The 15,729-nt window shown below is 31.7% G+C and overlaps 1 protein-coding gene across 6 annotated transcripts in view; it reads left to right on the top strand.

Moving 5' to 3' along the window:
• LOC145293752 (uncharacterized) overlaps positions 1 to 15,254 on the top strand; it is a 273,003-nt gene extending 257,749 nt beyond the window's left edge. For 5 of the 6 annotated variants that reach the window (XM_080140233.1, XM_080140238.1, XM_080140236.1 and 2 more), the window contains exons 6-7: positions 5,772 to 5,880; positions 14,772 to 15,254. In XM_080140233.1, the coding sequence (XP_079996359.1) occupies positions 5,772 to 5,880; positions 14,772 to 15,151 (489 nt within the window). In that variant the 3' untranslated portion in view covers positions 15,152 to 15,254. The remainder of the gene's footprint in view (positions 1 to 5,771; positions 5,881 to 14,771) is intronic. The other variant, XM_080140235.1, reaches the window with a different exon arrangement.
• Positions 15,255 to 15,729: the final 475 nt, after the last annotated feature.

Here is a 15,729-nt window from a genome sequence, read left to right as displayed (position 1 = left end):
AATGCGTTAGAGGAAAAGAGAAAGAGAGAGTTCAATTCCACAAGAGGAGACTTATCTGGATAATACCAAGCTCAACAATTATTATTGGAGCTTATACAATAGGACAACAAGAGTATGAAATGAAGTCACAAAACTATATATTGGTGGATATAGATTGGTTCATTTATTAAGAAATGGAATACACGCAATTATTTGGAGGATAGAAGGGACTCTTTATGCCAGGGCATTAGGCTTCGAAATGCCTTGGCATAAAGAGTTCCTTCTATCCCCCACATAATTGCTTGTATTCAATTATTCAATAAATGAACCAATCTATATCCACCAATATATAGTTTTGTGACTTCATTTCATACTCCTGTTGTTCTATTATATATAAACACACACACACATATATGTATGTATATATATATATGTGTGTGTGTGTGTGTGTGTGTGTGTGTGTTTGTGCGCGCGCGTGCGTGTGTGTGTGGCTTCCTTCAGTCTTGAAAGACTATGGATACCCACTGTAAGGGTGCCTGCGGGTGCAAATTTGTGGCAAGAGTTGCGTAGTCTCCAACCACGCCTCTCCATAGTCAACATTGTTGCATACCAGTGGTAACTTACGGTACACGACGGCTGGAAACAATGTCGAGATGAGCGGAGAGCACATTCAACTTCTAGAATTCCCAAATGGTCACCCATCTGGTACTAACCAGGCTCAACGTTGCTTAACTTCGAGAACCGGTGTGTCAACGTGATTATGCCGTACATATTGTATATATATATATATATATATATATATATATATATATATATGTATGTATATATGTATATATATATGTATATATATGTATGTATATATGTATATATATATGTATATATATGCATATTTATATATGTATATATATATATGTATATATATGCATATTTATATATGTATATATATGTATATATGCATATATATATGTCTATTTATATATGTATAAATATATATGTATATATATGTATATATATGTATGTATAAATATATATGTATGTATATATATGTATGTATATATATATGTATGTATATATGTACATGTATATATATATGTGTATATATATGTATATATACATATATATATATATATAAGGTGCCTTCAATTGTATGTTAGTGCTCATTACCTTATGAGATCACTGACCACTTTTTATGATTTTAGGTCAATGTGAACGGCTACAGCAGGGATTGGAATGCACCCTACTAAAGCCTGATTGTTACAGCTGGTTAATTTCAAAAATGCAATCTGAGCGTCAGGACACTTTAGAAGAACGATATACAATAAAATTCTGTTTTAAACTTGGAAGAAATGCCACAGAAATATAGGGAATGCTTCAGAATGCTTTTGGACAATCGTGCTTGAATCAAACATCAGATTTTGAGTAGTATAAGAGATTTAAGCAAGGCAGGGATCTGTAGTGTATGAGGAGGGCTGTGGAGGGATAAGGAAGTCAGGATACCAGAGTTTATTTGCCAAAATAAAGACATTCGTATTTAAGTACCGGCGTGTGTCTATAGAGAGGATTAGTGCACAGTTTGAATTCAGTGTGGGAAACGTATACACAATTATTCACGAGGAACTGAAGTTGCGGAAGGTATGCGCAAAGTTTGTCAAAATAGTGCTTAATCCTTGTCACAAACAATTGGGCTAAGATGGGCATCAAGAAATTTCCTTCCCTTTTCTATGGTTCAGACTTTGCTCCCTGTGACATTTAATTATTCCCTAAGCTCAAGGGAAACCTTAGAGGCGGTGGTTATGAGACAATTAAAGAGATGAAAGAGGCTGTAACGAGGATCATTGACATGCTCACACAAGAGTACTCTTATGCGGCCTTTAGAAGTTCTTAAAACGGTACAAGTACATCGATGCTAGAGGAGATTACTTCGAAGAAGACTAAAGTTTTATGTATGTACTATCAATAAAAAATGGCCATGCGAAAAGCCACATTGAAGCTTATTAAAGGCATCTCCTATACTGTATAAAATGATTTAAAAAATTTCTGCTATTTTCCTTGTTTAAACAACTCTCACAAAGACAGCTTTTTTGTGTCTATTTTGCATTAGTTTGACCAATTGTTTTTATATGCTAATGATTTCAAGCCTACAAAGGCCAAAAGCCATTTGAGGGTAATGGTGAATGAGATTGTCGGTTGGGTAATGAATTATAAAGAAAGGATTGAAAACGATATATGGAATAATTTAATTTTGACTTAAGCGAAAGACTAGATAAGTATTTTTGATATTGCGTTGAAGACAAATATGGTTCAATGTTTAGGGAGGTAATCTGTGTTCCCCAATATACAGCTATGATAAAAAAAAGTTAACCGATGTTGAAACTGATCGATGCTATGAATTGTGATCATTTGATAGAATCTGGTACTTTGCACCATTTTCGATTCTTTTGACAACTGTTCTCGTCTCGAGTTGTATTCTCGCAAAAGTTCGGCCGATGTCACCTCCAACCTTTCTCAAATGTTCATTGTAAAACTCTGGAATCTGCACAGAATTTCGAACGAAACATTTAGTTTTATTCACGGGGGTAGCATGCTCTCATTCCAACCGCCATATTCGGGTAATCTTAGGGCTTATAGTGATCTTTTTAACCTAATTTGTCTATTTTTCCATGCTTACATGAAATCGCACAAACAGCAAGTTTTCTGGTTCTGAAGTAAGTGATCATTACCGCCTATCGACCCGGATGTTAGTGGCTATTTTACGTCAGATTTCTGTGTGAAAGTAATCGCTCAATTCAAATTCTTTCTTTCGTTTTTTTATCGCTTGCTTGGCTTCCTGTTTACGTATATTGTTTAAATAAGTCTTATTCATACTTTAAGGTGATTTAGTATTTTTTAATGTAAATATATCCAGACAAGGCAGGAAGCCACTTGACGTAAGAAACTAAAAATACTATTTTACGGTTAAAAACCAGTCAATGTAAAGCGTCAAATATATAGTTTAAAAACCAGCTAATGATAAGCGTTAAATTTATAATTTCTGGCACAGAAAGACGTCAACTGTCCACTCCTTTATTAGAAACATCGCCCATAGAATGTGATGACTAAAGAACAAAAGAGGGAAAGCCAGATTGTTACAAGTAAAGCCAAGGTCAACTTTGTACTCTTCAAATATCCTATCATTTGACTGATATCTTTGTTATATAGTAACATTCCGGCTTAAAAAGACACGATTCTGTATTTAAGACAACCTGAGTTTAGTGGTGAAAACCTCGGGGAAATAATTAATGATGTGTTCTACGTGATGGAAAACCACGACCGATGCACCTTTCCAAATCGTTTTTAACATACACACTCCAGTCTTTGGATAGAAAAAACGAAAAGACACAAAAGATAGCTTCGTCGTACTATTTTGGCAAGTTTACCAAAAAATATAAGTCCAACATTGCCAATCCAAGACAACCAGACCGAAAGAAATGTGCTATTTCTTAAAGGATTCAAAACTTGTTTTCATTAAAGTCCTGCCAAAATATTTTAGTAAGTAAATAAAAAATAAATCTAGAATGGCGACCAGAAGAGTGTATACTTCCACCTACGTTGAATTTAAGAATAAAAATTAGGGAAGTCACTGATTAACACCATCTCATTCACAGACGTGAATTAGCAATCGAACAGGTGAAGTTAAGAAGAAACTTCCTCAATGATTTCAAAGCTCAACCAACATCTTCGGAAGAGATCAAACCACAGCTGTTGACGAGGCGGCTAGAGAATTGCCCATTTCTAATGACATAGGAATTTTCCATTTTGGGAGCCTGCTTCACAGTTCAGAAGTATTCTGGCTCCATTGGAAAACACTCAATCGGCTAAAACCTGGAAAGGGAGGATAACAAGTTCCATAGACTAGATGCCTTAAAGACCGGCAAAAAGAACAATTCGTAAATAAAATAAAATAACAAAAATTAAGCAATAAAAATCTGCATAATAATAATATTAATATTAATAATAAAAATATGAATAATATTGATAATAATATTAATATTAATGATAATAATATTGATAATAACATTAATAATAATAATATTGATAAAAATATTAATAATAATAACAATAATATTGATAATAATAATGATAATATTGGTGAATATATTAATAATAAGAACATTAATAATAATAATATTGATAATAACATTAATAATAATATTAATATTAATAATAAAAATATGAATAATATTGATAATGATATTAATATTAATGATAATAATATTGATAATAACATTAATAATAATAATATTGATAAAAATATTAATAATAATAACAATAATATTGATAATAATAATATTGATGAATATATATTAATAATAATAACATTAATAATAATAATAATATTGATAATAATATTAATAATAAAGATAATACTATTGATGATAATATAAATAATAATCCGAATAATAATAATAATATTGATAATACTATTAATAATAATAATAAAAATAATGATAATAATATTGATAATAATAAAAATAAGAAGAATAATGATATTGATAATAATAATAATAATAATAATAATAATAATATTGATAATATCAATAATAAGAATAATAATAATGTTGATAATAATATTAATAATAATAAAAATAATAAGAATAATAATATTGATAACAATATTAAGAACAATATTAATAATATTGTTTTAATTAATGTTTTATTCATGGCATCGATATAAGACTAAGAAAACTTAATAATTTTTCGTCTGATGAGAGATTTTTAATCGATAATTTCTGACAACATAATTTTTATCACATCTTAAGGCGTGTTTTAAAGCAGTTTATGTTTTTATTCTATATTTTTCATTTCAAGATGCTTTTACTTGCCGACAATTTTCGATTAATACATACATACATACATACATACATACATACATACATACATATATATATATATATATATATATATATATATATATATATATATATATATATAGTATTTATACCCGACTACGATGTTCAGCATGTTAAAAATTACCTTTTGCTGTAAAAATCTAATTGAAAAACACCTGAAGAATTTAGTGGGGACAGGAAGTTTCTATGGACAAATAAATCGTAAAATTGCCTTCCCACTAACGAGACAGCTGTAATGGAAAAAAACAGGAAATAAACGAAGGTTATAAAAAGAAAACGTGAGACTTTAAATTTTCAACAAAATTTCGCACAATATATATATATATATATATATATATATATATATATATATGTATTAATATAACACGGAAATTACATAATTGTCGATGCAATAATTTATTTCAACCTTATGGTATTTTCAAGCATCTAAACTAGACAATTACATTTTTGATACTGAAATAAATAAAGAAAAAGAATTGGGCCTCGACTGTCAAAAAACCAGAGGGGGTGGTAGTAGCAATCCAATTGCTACTACCACCCCCTCTGGTTTTTTGTCTAGTTTAGATGCTTGAAAATACCATAAGGTTGAAATAAATTATTGCATCGACAATTATGTCATTTCCGTGCCATATTTTTATGTTATTGCTCTGTTTACCACATTGAGCTCTCATACCCGGATTTCCTCCTGGAATTATTCCATTATAACACTATAAATATATATATATATATATATATATATATATATATATATATATAAAGAATGCATTATTTAATATTTCAAGTTTGAAATCATTGTCGTAAAAAAACTATAGATTTTCTCGTAAGTATATGTATACTTTTTAAAAATTTCAATGCTTTAGATATAGTAAGTAAAAATCGTTAATGTGTTCTCCCAAATTTCAGGTGAACCGTCCCCTGGCTATGAAGAAAGATGGCATCCAGACCAGAAAACGAAAGCCAAAAAATCTCGCAAAATCAAAACCTCCAATCAAGACTGAACCAAACGTAAATGGTAAGCCCTCTTTACATAAGCATTGTTTTATATCAATATAAAAATGTTACGTGCAACTCTTAATAAAATAGCAAAGTAACGGAAGTACAAGATAGCAAGAAATATGCAAGGAGAGCTTGCATGTAGAGATAAAAAGAGAGAAATATATATATATATATATATATATATATATATATATATATATATACAAAGAAAAATATATATGAAGAAAAATAAATATATATACAGAAAAATAATATATATACATATAAAGAAAAATAAATAAATATATATAAAGAGAAATATATATATATAAATATATATATATACACACACACACACATATATATATATATATATATTAAGAGAAATATATATATAAAAAGAGAAATACATATATATATAAATATGATATATATATAATATTCAATAGAGGATTAATTCTATAATGATACATACGCAATCTGCATAAGTTAATATATATATATATGCGCGCACGCACACACACACACACACGCACACACAAAGGAAGGCATTCCAAGTATTACCATCGCCATACCATGTAAAAAGAAGAAAAAGAAAGAACGATAAAGCACCCTGCATTTTACTGATGACCATTAAGTTGTGAATCGAAATATAAGCTTAATTCTAATAATTAAATGTTAACTTGTGGAATAATATTCTGCACTATTCTTGACAAGGTTCAAAAGAGAGTCGCAAACCTGATAGGCCCTGACCTGGCATCTAAGCTTCAGCCTCTATCCCATCGACGAAATGTTGCATCCCTCTGCCTTTTCTACAAGTATTTTAGTGGTGAATGCTCTGAAGAACTGTAATCACTCGTGCCCCCACGACGTGAGCACTCTCGACAAACCCGACAGGCTGCTAAATCCCACCCCTACACTGTAGAGATCCCTAGATGTAAAGGATCTTTTTTACTCCAATAGTTTCTTCCCCAGAACCGCTAGACTCTGGAATTCCATTCCAGGTCCCTGCTTCCCCAACAGTACTGACGTGCAGAAGTTCAAGTGTAACGTGAACCGACATCTTGCTGCCCAAATCCCTACATAGTACCCCAGTAGTTGTTGCCCCTGATAGTAGCCCCCTACACCAAAGTGGCAATTTGCCTTGTTTGGGGTGAAAATGTAATAATATATATATATATATATATATATATATATATATATATATATATATATATATATATATATATACTGAATACACATGTATTGATAGCATGAATTAAAAAGACAATTTTTTTTTCGAAAATCGTTAAAAATAAAATATATCGACATTATATATAAAAAAAACTAGTTTCTTGAGTTTGGCACAAAAATAATATCATTTTCTGACGTTCAACTTCATGTCAAAAAACAACATGTTTTTTTCACCAACCTATTATACAGGCTCACTTCAGACTATGGATACACACAATCGGGTTGCTGCGCGTGAAACTGTTTTGGCGGGAGGTGCGCAATCTGCAACAACACCTCTCCTGAGTCGACATTGCTAAATACCAGTGGCAAGTTAAGTGTATGCATAGGAAGACTAAAAAACAAATGCTGAGATAAGCGGAGAGCACATACAGCGCCTGGAATTCCCCAAATCGTCAGGTCATGGATATGACCTTAAACTATATCCGATGGTGAGGCCCTAGCTTGCGGACTTTGGGGAATTTGGAGCCACCCTTTAATAGCCATTGGCCCCTGGTCCACTCTGACCTGAAGTGGTAGTATCTGTTAGGGTTCCAACTACAAGTGAAATAGAAACTGACTTGAAAAAAAAAAATATTCTATTAAAAAATTTTTCTTCAAAATCACTGGATTTGGCATTAAAGAACCTGAAAAGGGTTGATATGCCGTAAAACAAAAACAACCAACGCACCAACCAACCAAAATGGTCACCTATCTGGTACTAACCAGGCTTAACCTAGCTTAACTTTGGTGATCTGACGAGAACAGGTGTGTCAACGCGATTATGCTATATATATATATATATATATATATATATATATATATATATATATATATTACATGGAGTTCACCACTTATCAAGTCCCAATGACCACTCGAGGATAAGGGCTATTGTGTGTACAGTAATCAAAGAGATAGTGTAGCAATAGTATTGGAGAATTGGAAAGGTGTCATTACTTAGGGGGGCGGTTCATCAGGAATTTGTTTGTGTTGAACTTGAAGACATCCAGGTTGAAGTCGGGAGGGAAACAGGCAAGCGGAACAGAGTTCCACAGGCGTGCAGTTCTAAGAAAGAAGCTTTGTTCATGGAATCTACGTTTTGATTAAGGCACAGATAGGGAGTGGGGAAAATTATTAACAGTGGTTTCAGCTAGTCGGGTGTTTTTTGAAAAAGATTGGCGAGGGGGGGGCGGATAATGGAGCTCAGACGAGCACTTGCCATGGAAATAATGATAGAACAACGACAGGCTCGCTACGTCTCTTCTGTTGGAAAGAGGTTGCAGGGTAGAGAAAAGGGTATCCCCCACCAAGCCACGAAGTCTATTTTGTACTCTGTCAAGGTAGGATAGGCTGTTTTTAGCAGCTCCCGCCCAGATGTGGCAGCAGTACTCCATCTTTAGACGTACTTGGCTCTTATATAGATAGAGAATTGACTCATTAGTGAGATATCTTGTGCAGCGGTAGAAGTATCACACCATTTTCCCAACAACCTTGGCCACAGACTTGATGTACGTGTTCCATTTAAGATCAGGATTAAAGGTCAAACCCAGGAGCTTATATATATATATATATATATATATATATATATATATATATATATATATACATACACAAACAGTTTTAAAAGTAAATTGTATGTGTTACAGAGAGGGGGAGGGTGTAGAACCGTCACGTTCGTAAATATATACAAAATTCAAGGTATAACAATACGTTGTAATAAGATAGTTTGTGGACGATAAGTCTCATAATAGCGGATCATTAAGACAAGCAGAGGAGTACTGGCGATTAATGGCGTTTGGCCGGTCAGCTGTCTGCGGGTGGGTAAACATCTTCTGGACAATGGGAGTGAAGCATAACGTGTAGATGGGGAACGCGAGTGGATGCAGGGCCGAGAGAAAGAGTAGACCATCGGCTTATTTGTTTGTCTCTTCTAATAGACGACGAAAGGAAATAGATGTCAGCCATTGTAATGACACGTTAACTAATCTCGTAGGATCAGATTTGTATTCAGACTCGATTAGATTTACTTTTCTTTTTTTTGTGAACACATTTTACATGTATTTTATCCTATATCTCTTTCTATCCTTCTATGCGTATGCGATACCTCAGTTCAGTTTCGGGAGACAATAGATACTTCTACGCGTGTAATTGTGAGGCAAGAATTACGCATTCTCTGACAACACTTTGCGTGAATTGGCGCTGCTTGGATCCAGTTGCAAATAGAGGCTTAAGACTGACTGGACACAATGCTGAATTAAGCGGAGAACACGTACAACACCTGGAATTCCCAAATGGTCACCCATTTTAGTACTGCCCAGACTCAACTTTGCTTAACTTTGGTTATTTGACGGGGCCTATAAGTCAACATGATAATGCCATGTGTGTGTGTGTGGTGTGTGTGTGTGTGTTTCTGCCTATCTATCTATGCATCTCTACCTATATGTATATATTAATCTCCATACCAATTTATTAATATTTATTCATTTATCTATTAATGTCTATTTTTTTATCTATTCATATACATCTATTATATTTGCCTATGTATCTACATATGGCGTTTTGATAACGATATTAAACTTCAAATCGCTGGTTTTATTTTAAATTTTTTTCACTAGCTTAACTGTTTTTAAAAGAGCTCTTGTTATTTATCTGTATATATATACATATATATATATGTATATGTATATATGTGTATATATATATGTATATATATATGTATATATATGTATATATATGTATATATATGTATATATATATATATAATCTCCTCTTAATGTATAATATTTGTATATATATGTATATATATAAATATGTATATATAGATATAAATATATATATATATATTTATATATATATATATATAAAGTGATGATTGTATTGTTCCAACGAGAGAAAAAATGTATACTTAAAAGACTGTAGCCATCAACAATTGTGGGTTTTTAGCCTTTTATCATATTTTATTAAAAAATATTTTTATAACGCGTTTCAAGCTTTGTACAGCTCTCTTCAGATATATTTTATATAACGTTTTCAAAGTCAAGGGTTATTCTGGAGAACATTTTACATCTAATGATTCTGAGTGTGTTCTTCAGAGAAATGTCAGTCTCAGACTTTTGTCGCCAATGGTCAGCGTGTTGTAGGGTCGAATCAGAGTTAAGTTCTTTTGGAGGGGGACCTTTTTGGTTCATTTGGTAAAGTTTTTTATGTTTTTTTATGATTTGTTTTTTGTTTTTTTATGACTGATATATATATATATATATATATATATATATATATATATATATATATATATATATATATATATATATTAGAACCTGGGGATATGACATTAAAAATTAATAGCAAAAATATAGTACAGTATATAATACACATGTATATAATCAAATAAACCTATAAATAACACCGTAAGGTGGGGCAAATACCGTAACCACGACTCGGAAAAATATCGTATTTGACATCGTAACCTGAAAAAAAAACATATCCTAGTGTCACTCTATCCCGGGGATCGACTGTATATGAATGGGTCGCCCTTATTTTTTATGTGACGTATTTATTTATTTTTATTATTAAATATTATGTACATTAAATATACCTTTTATGCACGTAATATTACACACACACACACACACACACACACACACACACACACACACACACATATATATATATATATATATATCCTTTATTTGTTACATTATAGTTTTTCTTTATTACTGTTCAGCTTTTCTTCCATTCATTTCCATGATTTTCAAGTTTATTCTTCTAACCTTGCCTTCGTTGTCTGCTTGTTTTTCTTTCTCTTTGTCCTTTCTTTTTTACTAGCCTGGGTGCCCGGCGTTGCCCGGCGTTTCCTGGGTTTTTGGAAGTGTGTGTGAAGCCAAAGAAAAAAAAATAGGGTAGTAGGCAGGCAGGCTCGAAGGCATACTGAGAAGGAAAAAACGTAAAAAAACGTGACGTGTTTGCCGTTGCGCCCATCGCCAAACCGGAAATGACGTAGGTTTAAATGTATGCGAGAGAATCGAAAAGAGCGGATGACTTTCGAAACTATCGGAGAAAACAGCAACCTTTCCTTGTAGAAAGTACCGAGTTCAGGGTGAAGAAATTAATGTTTTGGGCCAATTTTTCTATATTTGTCGTCCGAAGGGTCAAGGTTCAGAATTATATCAATCTGGTGAAAATCCTTCGCCTCTGTCAAAAGTTTAAGGCACACATACATACATACATACATACATACATACATGCATACATGCATATACATATTTAAACAGACAGGTGAGATTTATTTTATAGATTATTTTTACATTCATAGATTAATCGTTATATTCTTTTTCTTTTTCCTGTTATTCCTTTCTTTATTTTTCTCTTGGTTCTTTTTTCTTATCTATTTCTTCTTTTCTTTTTCATCAATATTATTTTTTTATATCCTTTATTTCTTTTTATCTTTAGAACTGTTTTTAATATCTCCCCCTCTTTTAAAAAATGATATCTTCATTTTTGTTCGATGTTGCTTATTATTATTATTATTATTATTATTATTATTATTATCATTATCATTATTATTATTATTATTATTATTATTATTATTATTATTATTATTATTATTTCCTTCTTTCCTCTACATGACTCTTTTCATCGTTCCATTTCATTCTCATATTCCATTCATTCATTCCTGGAACAGACAAGCTCCCTTTTAGACCCGCCTAGATTAACCGCCAAATCATTTTTGATCCTTTAAGTTTTATCTCATCTGTTTAAAAAGATTTTCGTCTGCGCTCGCTTCACTGGTTTACAGTTGATTCACCAACTACAGCTTTTCGATGAAAGGAAGTGAAATACGAAGCGTTCTTATACACGAATCATACGCACATACACATACACACACACACACATACACACACACACACGCAGATTAGATAAACGAATGAATTATTGCCTTATTAAATACGAGCCTGGGTGCCCGGCGTTGTCTGGGTGTTTGGAGGTGTGTGTTAAGCAAAAAAAAATAAAAAAATAAAAAAAGTGGTAGTAGGTAGGCAGGCTCGAACCTGTACCACGAACGAGTAAAAGAACCTGAAAAAAAAAACGTGACTTCGTTGCCGTTGCGTCCAAGGTTTAAATTAAGGGCAGCCAATCGAAAAGACAGGATAACTTTCGAAAATATCGGCGGAAAAAAACGCCCCCCCCCACCTTGTAGAAAATGCCCAACTGAGAGTGAATGAATTAATGTTTTTAGCCAATTTTTCGATATTTGTTGTCTGAAAGAGCGTGCATCAAGACGATACTGCTCTCGTAGAAAATCCGTCGCTTTTGTCGATAGTTCTAGGCATACATACATACATACATACATACATACATACATACATACGTACATTTAAACAGACAGGTGAGATTTATATTATAGATTACAGTGAGATAATATTTTCAAGGCGATCCTAGCCAAAAATAAAGCTCAATACATAAAAATAGAGCAGAATGCAAACGTAAGTATTAAAGTTAAAGTCTGTAGATAAAAATATACAAAAATACATTCAAATAAATAGAGCTGATCATTTTGCTAAGTACATTAAATTTCTTCTGATGATAAAGCCATTATTGTAAATCCTTGTATAAAGGTAATAAATATAATTATTTTCCCTTTATTCCTTGCTTCAAACAAATCAAATTCGTAACTTGAATATATCTTTATGTATATTCTAATCTACAGAATTTACCTTTAATACTGACGCTTATATATATATATATATATATATATATATATGTAAGTGAACGTGTCTGTGTGTCTGTCTGTGTGTCTATGTACATTTCCCTACGCAATAACTCTGTCAATTTTTAGCCAGAAATTTGGCTGCCAAGGGGTCAAAGTTCAACGATTTGACCTTTGAGATCCCTACGAAACTCCTCCGACAATTTTGGGATTAAACACTTGAAATTTTAGATATAGGTTTCTTGGACATGGATGTAACTTAATAACTTGATTTGAGCCCAAAACAATAAATGTTAAGGGGTCATAATAGGGGTCAAATAACAAAAATTGACCGTTTTTTGTTTGTTTTGTTTTTTTGTTTTCTAAGCATACACCTCCAAACACCCGGGCAACGCCGGACCGAAATGCTAGTATATATATAAAAATGAACGTTTCTGTGTATCTGTGTGTGTGTGTGTGTACATTTCCCTAAGCAATAATTCTTTAAATTTTAAGTCTGCAGCCTCGAAATTTGATATACAGTGGACTGAGATTTGGGGAAATGTTTATGATCGATTTCGGCCAGAGATTTTGCTGTTAATGGGGTCAAAGTTCAACGATTTGACCTTTGAGACCTCTACCAAACTCCTCAAACAATATCGGGTTTAAACACTTGAAACTTTAGATATAAGTTTCTTGGACATGGATCTGACTTAATAACTTGATTTGAGCCCAAAATAGTAAATATTAAGGGGTCATAATAGAGGTAAAAGTTAAAAAATTGACCTTTTTTTGTGTGTGTGTATGTGTGTTTTTTTTTTTTTGCTCAGCATACACCTCCAACACCCGGGCAACTCCGGCCACCCATGCCAGTATATATATATATATATATATATATATATATATATATATATATATATATATATATATATATATATATATATATATATATATATATATACATATATATATATATAGAGAGAGAGAGATAGATAGATAGATATAGATATAGATATTACATATATATAGATATAGATATAGATATTACATATATATATATATATATATATATATATATATACAATATTTATTATTACACTATATATACATATTTCAAGGTCGTTACATACACCTCCAACACCTTGAAATATGTATATAGTGTAATAATAAATAATAAATATTGTATAATAAATATAAATATGTATATAGTGTAATAATAAATAATAAATATTGTATCTTCAGCTCTCACATCTACGATCGAGCACTTTACTGGATTTTTTTCATCACCCCTGGACACGCTATATATATATATATATATATAGATATAGATATAGATATTGCATACATAGATATAGATATAGATATTACATTTATATATATATGTATAGATATAAATATTACATACATATATACATATATAAACATGTATATACATATATATATAAACATATATAAACATATACACATATATATACATATTTAAATGCATATAAATACATATGTATACACATGTATACCCACACACACACACACACACACACACACACACACACACACATATATATATATATATATATATATATATATATATATATATATATATATATATGCTGCATATGGATGTGGAGAGTTGTATGTTTTGATTCCGATTCTAGCTAATAGCTTGCAAATCATACGAGGAGTCAAAAAGTCATTGCGGTGTTTTGAATTTTAATAGTTTCCTTTTTTAAAACGATGCAAAATGCTATCAAAAAGTAATGTCTAATCTGATCAAAACACGGACAGTTGGCACAAAAATAAAGATTTTGTTTATTGAATATATTATACATTCAGGTGTACCCCGATCCAAAAAAGTATAGCTTTCATAGGTTTTATTAAGTATTTTTTTTATTTTCGCCTAAACATACAGACTGTACATAAAGACAACTGGTTTTACATAATAGATTGAGTAAAATTGCCATAATTACCGCATAATAAACAAACCTACGTCTATATGTGATTAATGTATATGCTTTTATCTTGCTATCTTTTTCCAGATATGAAAACTTCTCACAGTCCACCGATGCGCAGTCAGAATACCCACAGCCCCGTATCGGCGAATCTGAACAATGGGAACATGAACAGCCTCGGTCTCCCCCCTACGTCCATTCAGTCTAGGTCGGTGTCAGCACTTACCCCGAGCCCTTCGACTTCGAGCCCCAACATGGGCAGTCCCATCAACATGTCGGCGCCGAACAGCCACGTCTACACGCCGTCGCCAGGCAAACCCCTCACTTCGGCCATTGACCTAGAATCGCCCTCGATTCATCACAGCGGACACATACACCACAGCCAGCACCACCAACAGGCGATGGGACTTGCGATGTCAGTGTCGGAGGCCAATACTCTGACTGCGTTATCAGTTGGGGGGAACTAAGACGAGCCGTCTGTTGAGGGCGCGATACACTCACAATTAATACCAAGCACTTCATACACCCACTCATACATTATATATATATATATATATATATATATATATATATATATATATATATATATATATATATATATGTATATATATATATATATATATATATATATATATATATATATATATATAATCATCTCGTGAAAGTCGATAAATTCTTTCCCCGCACTTTCAAGAAGAGATTGGAGCCGATGTTTTGTGATTTGGTTCTAGTTAAAAATGCATACCTATATTAGTATACGCATATGATATACATATATAAACGTATGTGTAAAGTCATATATATGTAACATATGAATTTTAATGTCTTATTTATTTACGTATGAAACAAATATGCGTTTATATATATGTATATATATACATCCAGTATATATACATGCATGTGTGTATATGTGTTTGTCAGAGTATTTTATGCATATGTATATGGGTAGTTGTATATTTATGTATATATAAAACATTATATATATATATATATATATATATATATATATATATATATAATGTTTTCTTTATCCCTCTCCCTTTGC

Source organism: Euprymna scolopes, chromosome 15 (assembly GCF_053919585.1).
Source record: "Euprymna scolopes isolate OS-2025 chromosome 15, ASM5391958v1, whole genome shotgun sequence".
Taxonomy (NCBI): domain Eukaryota; kingdom Metazoa; phylum Mollusca; class Cephalopoda; order Sepiida; family Sepiolidae; genus Euprymna; species Euprymna scolopes.
This window is presented reverse-complemented; position numbering and strand designations above follow the sequence as displayed.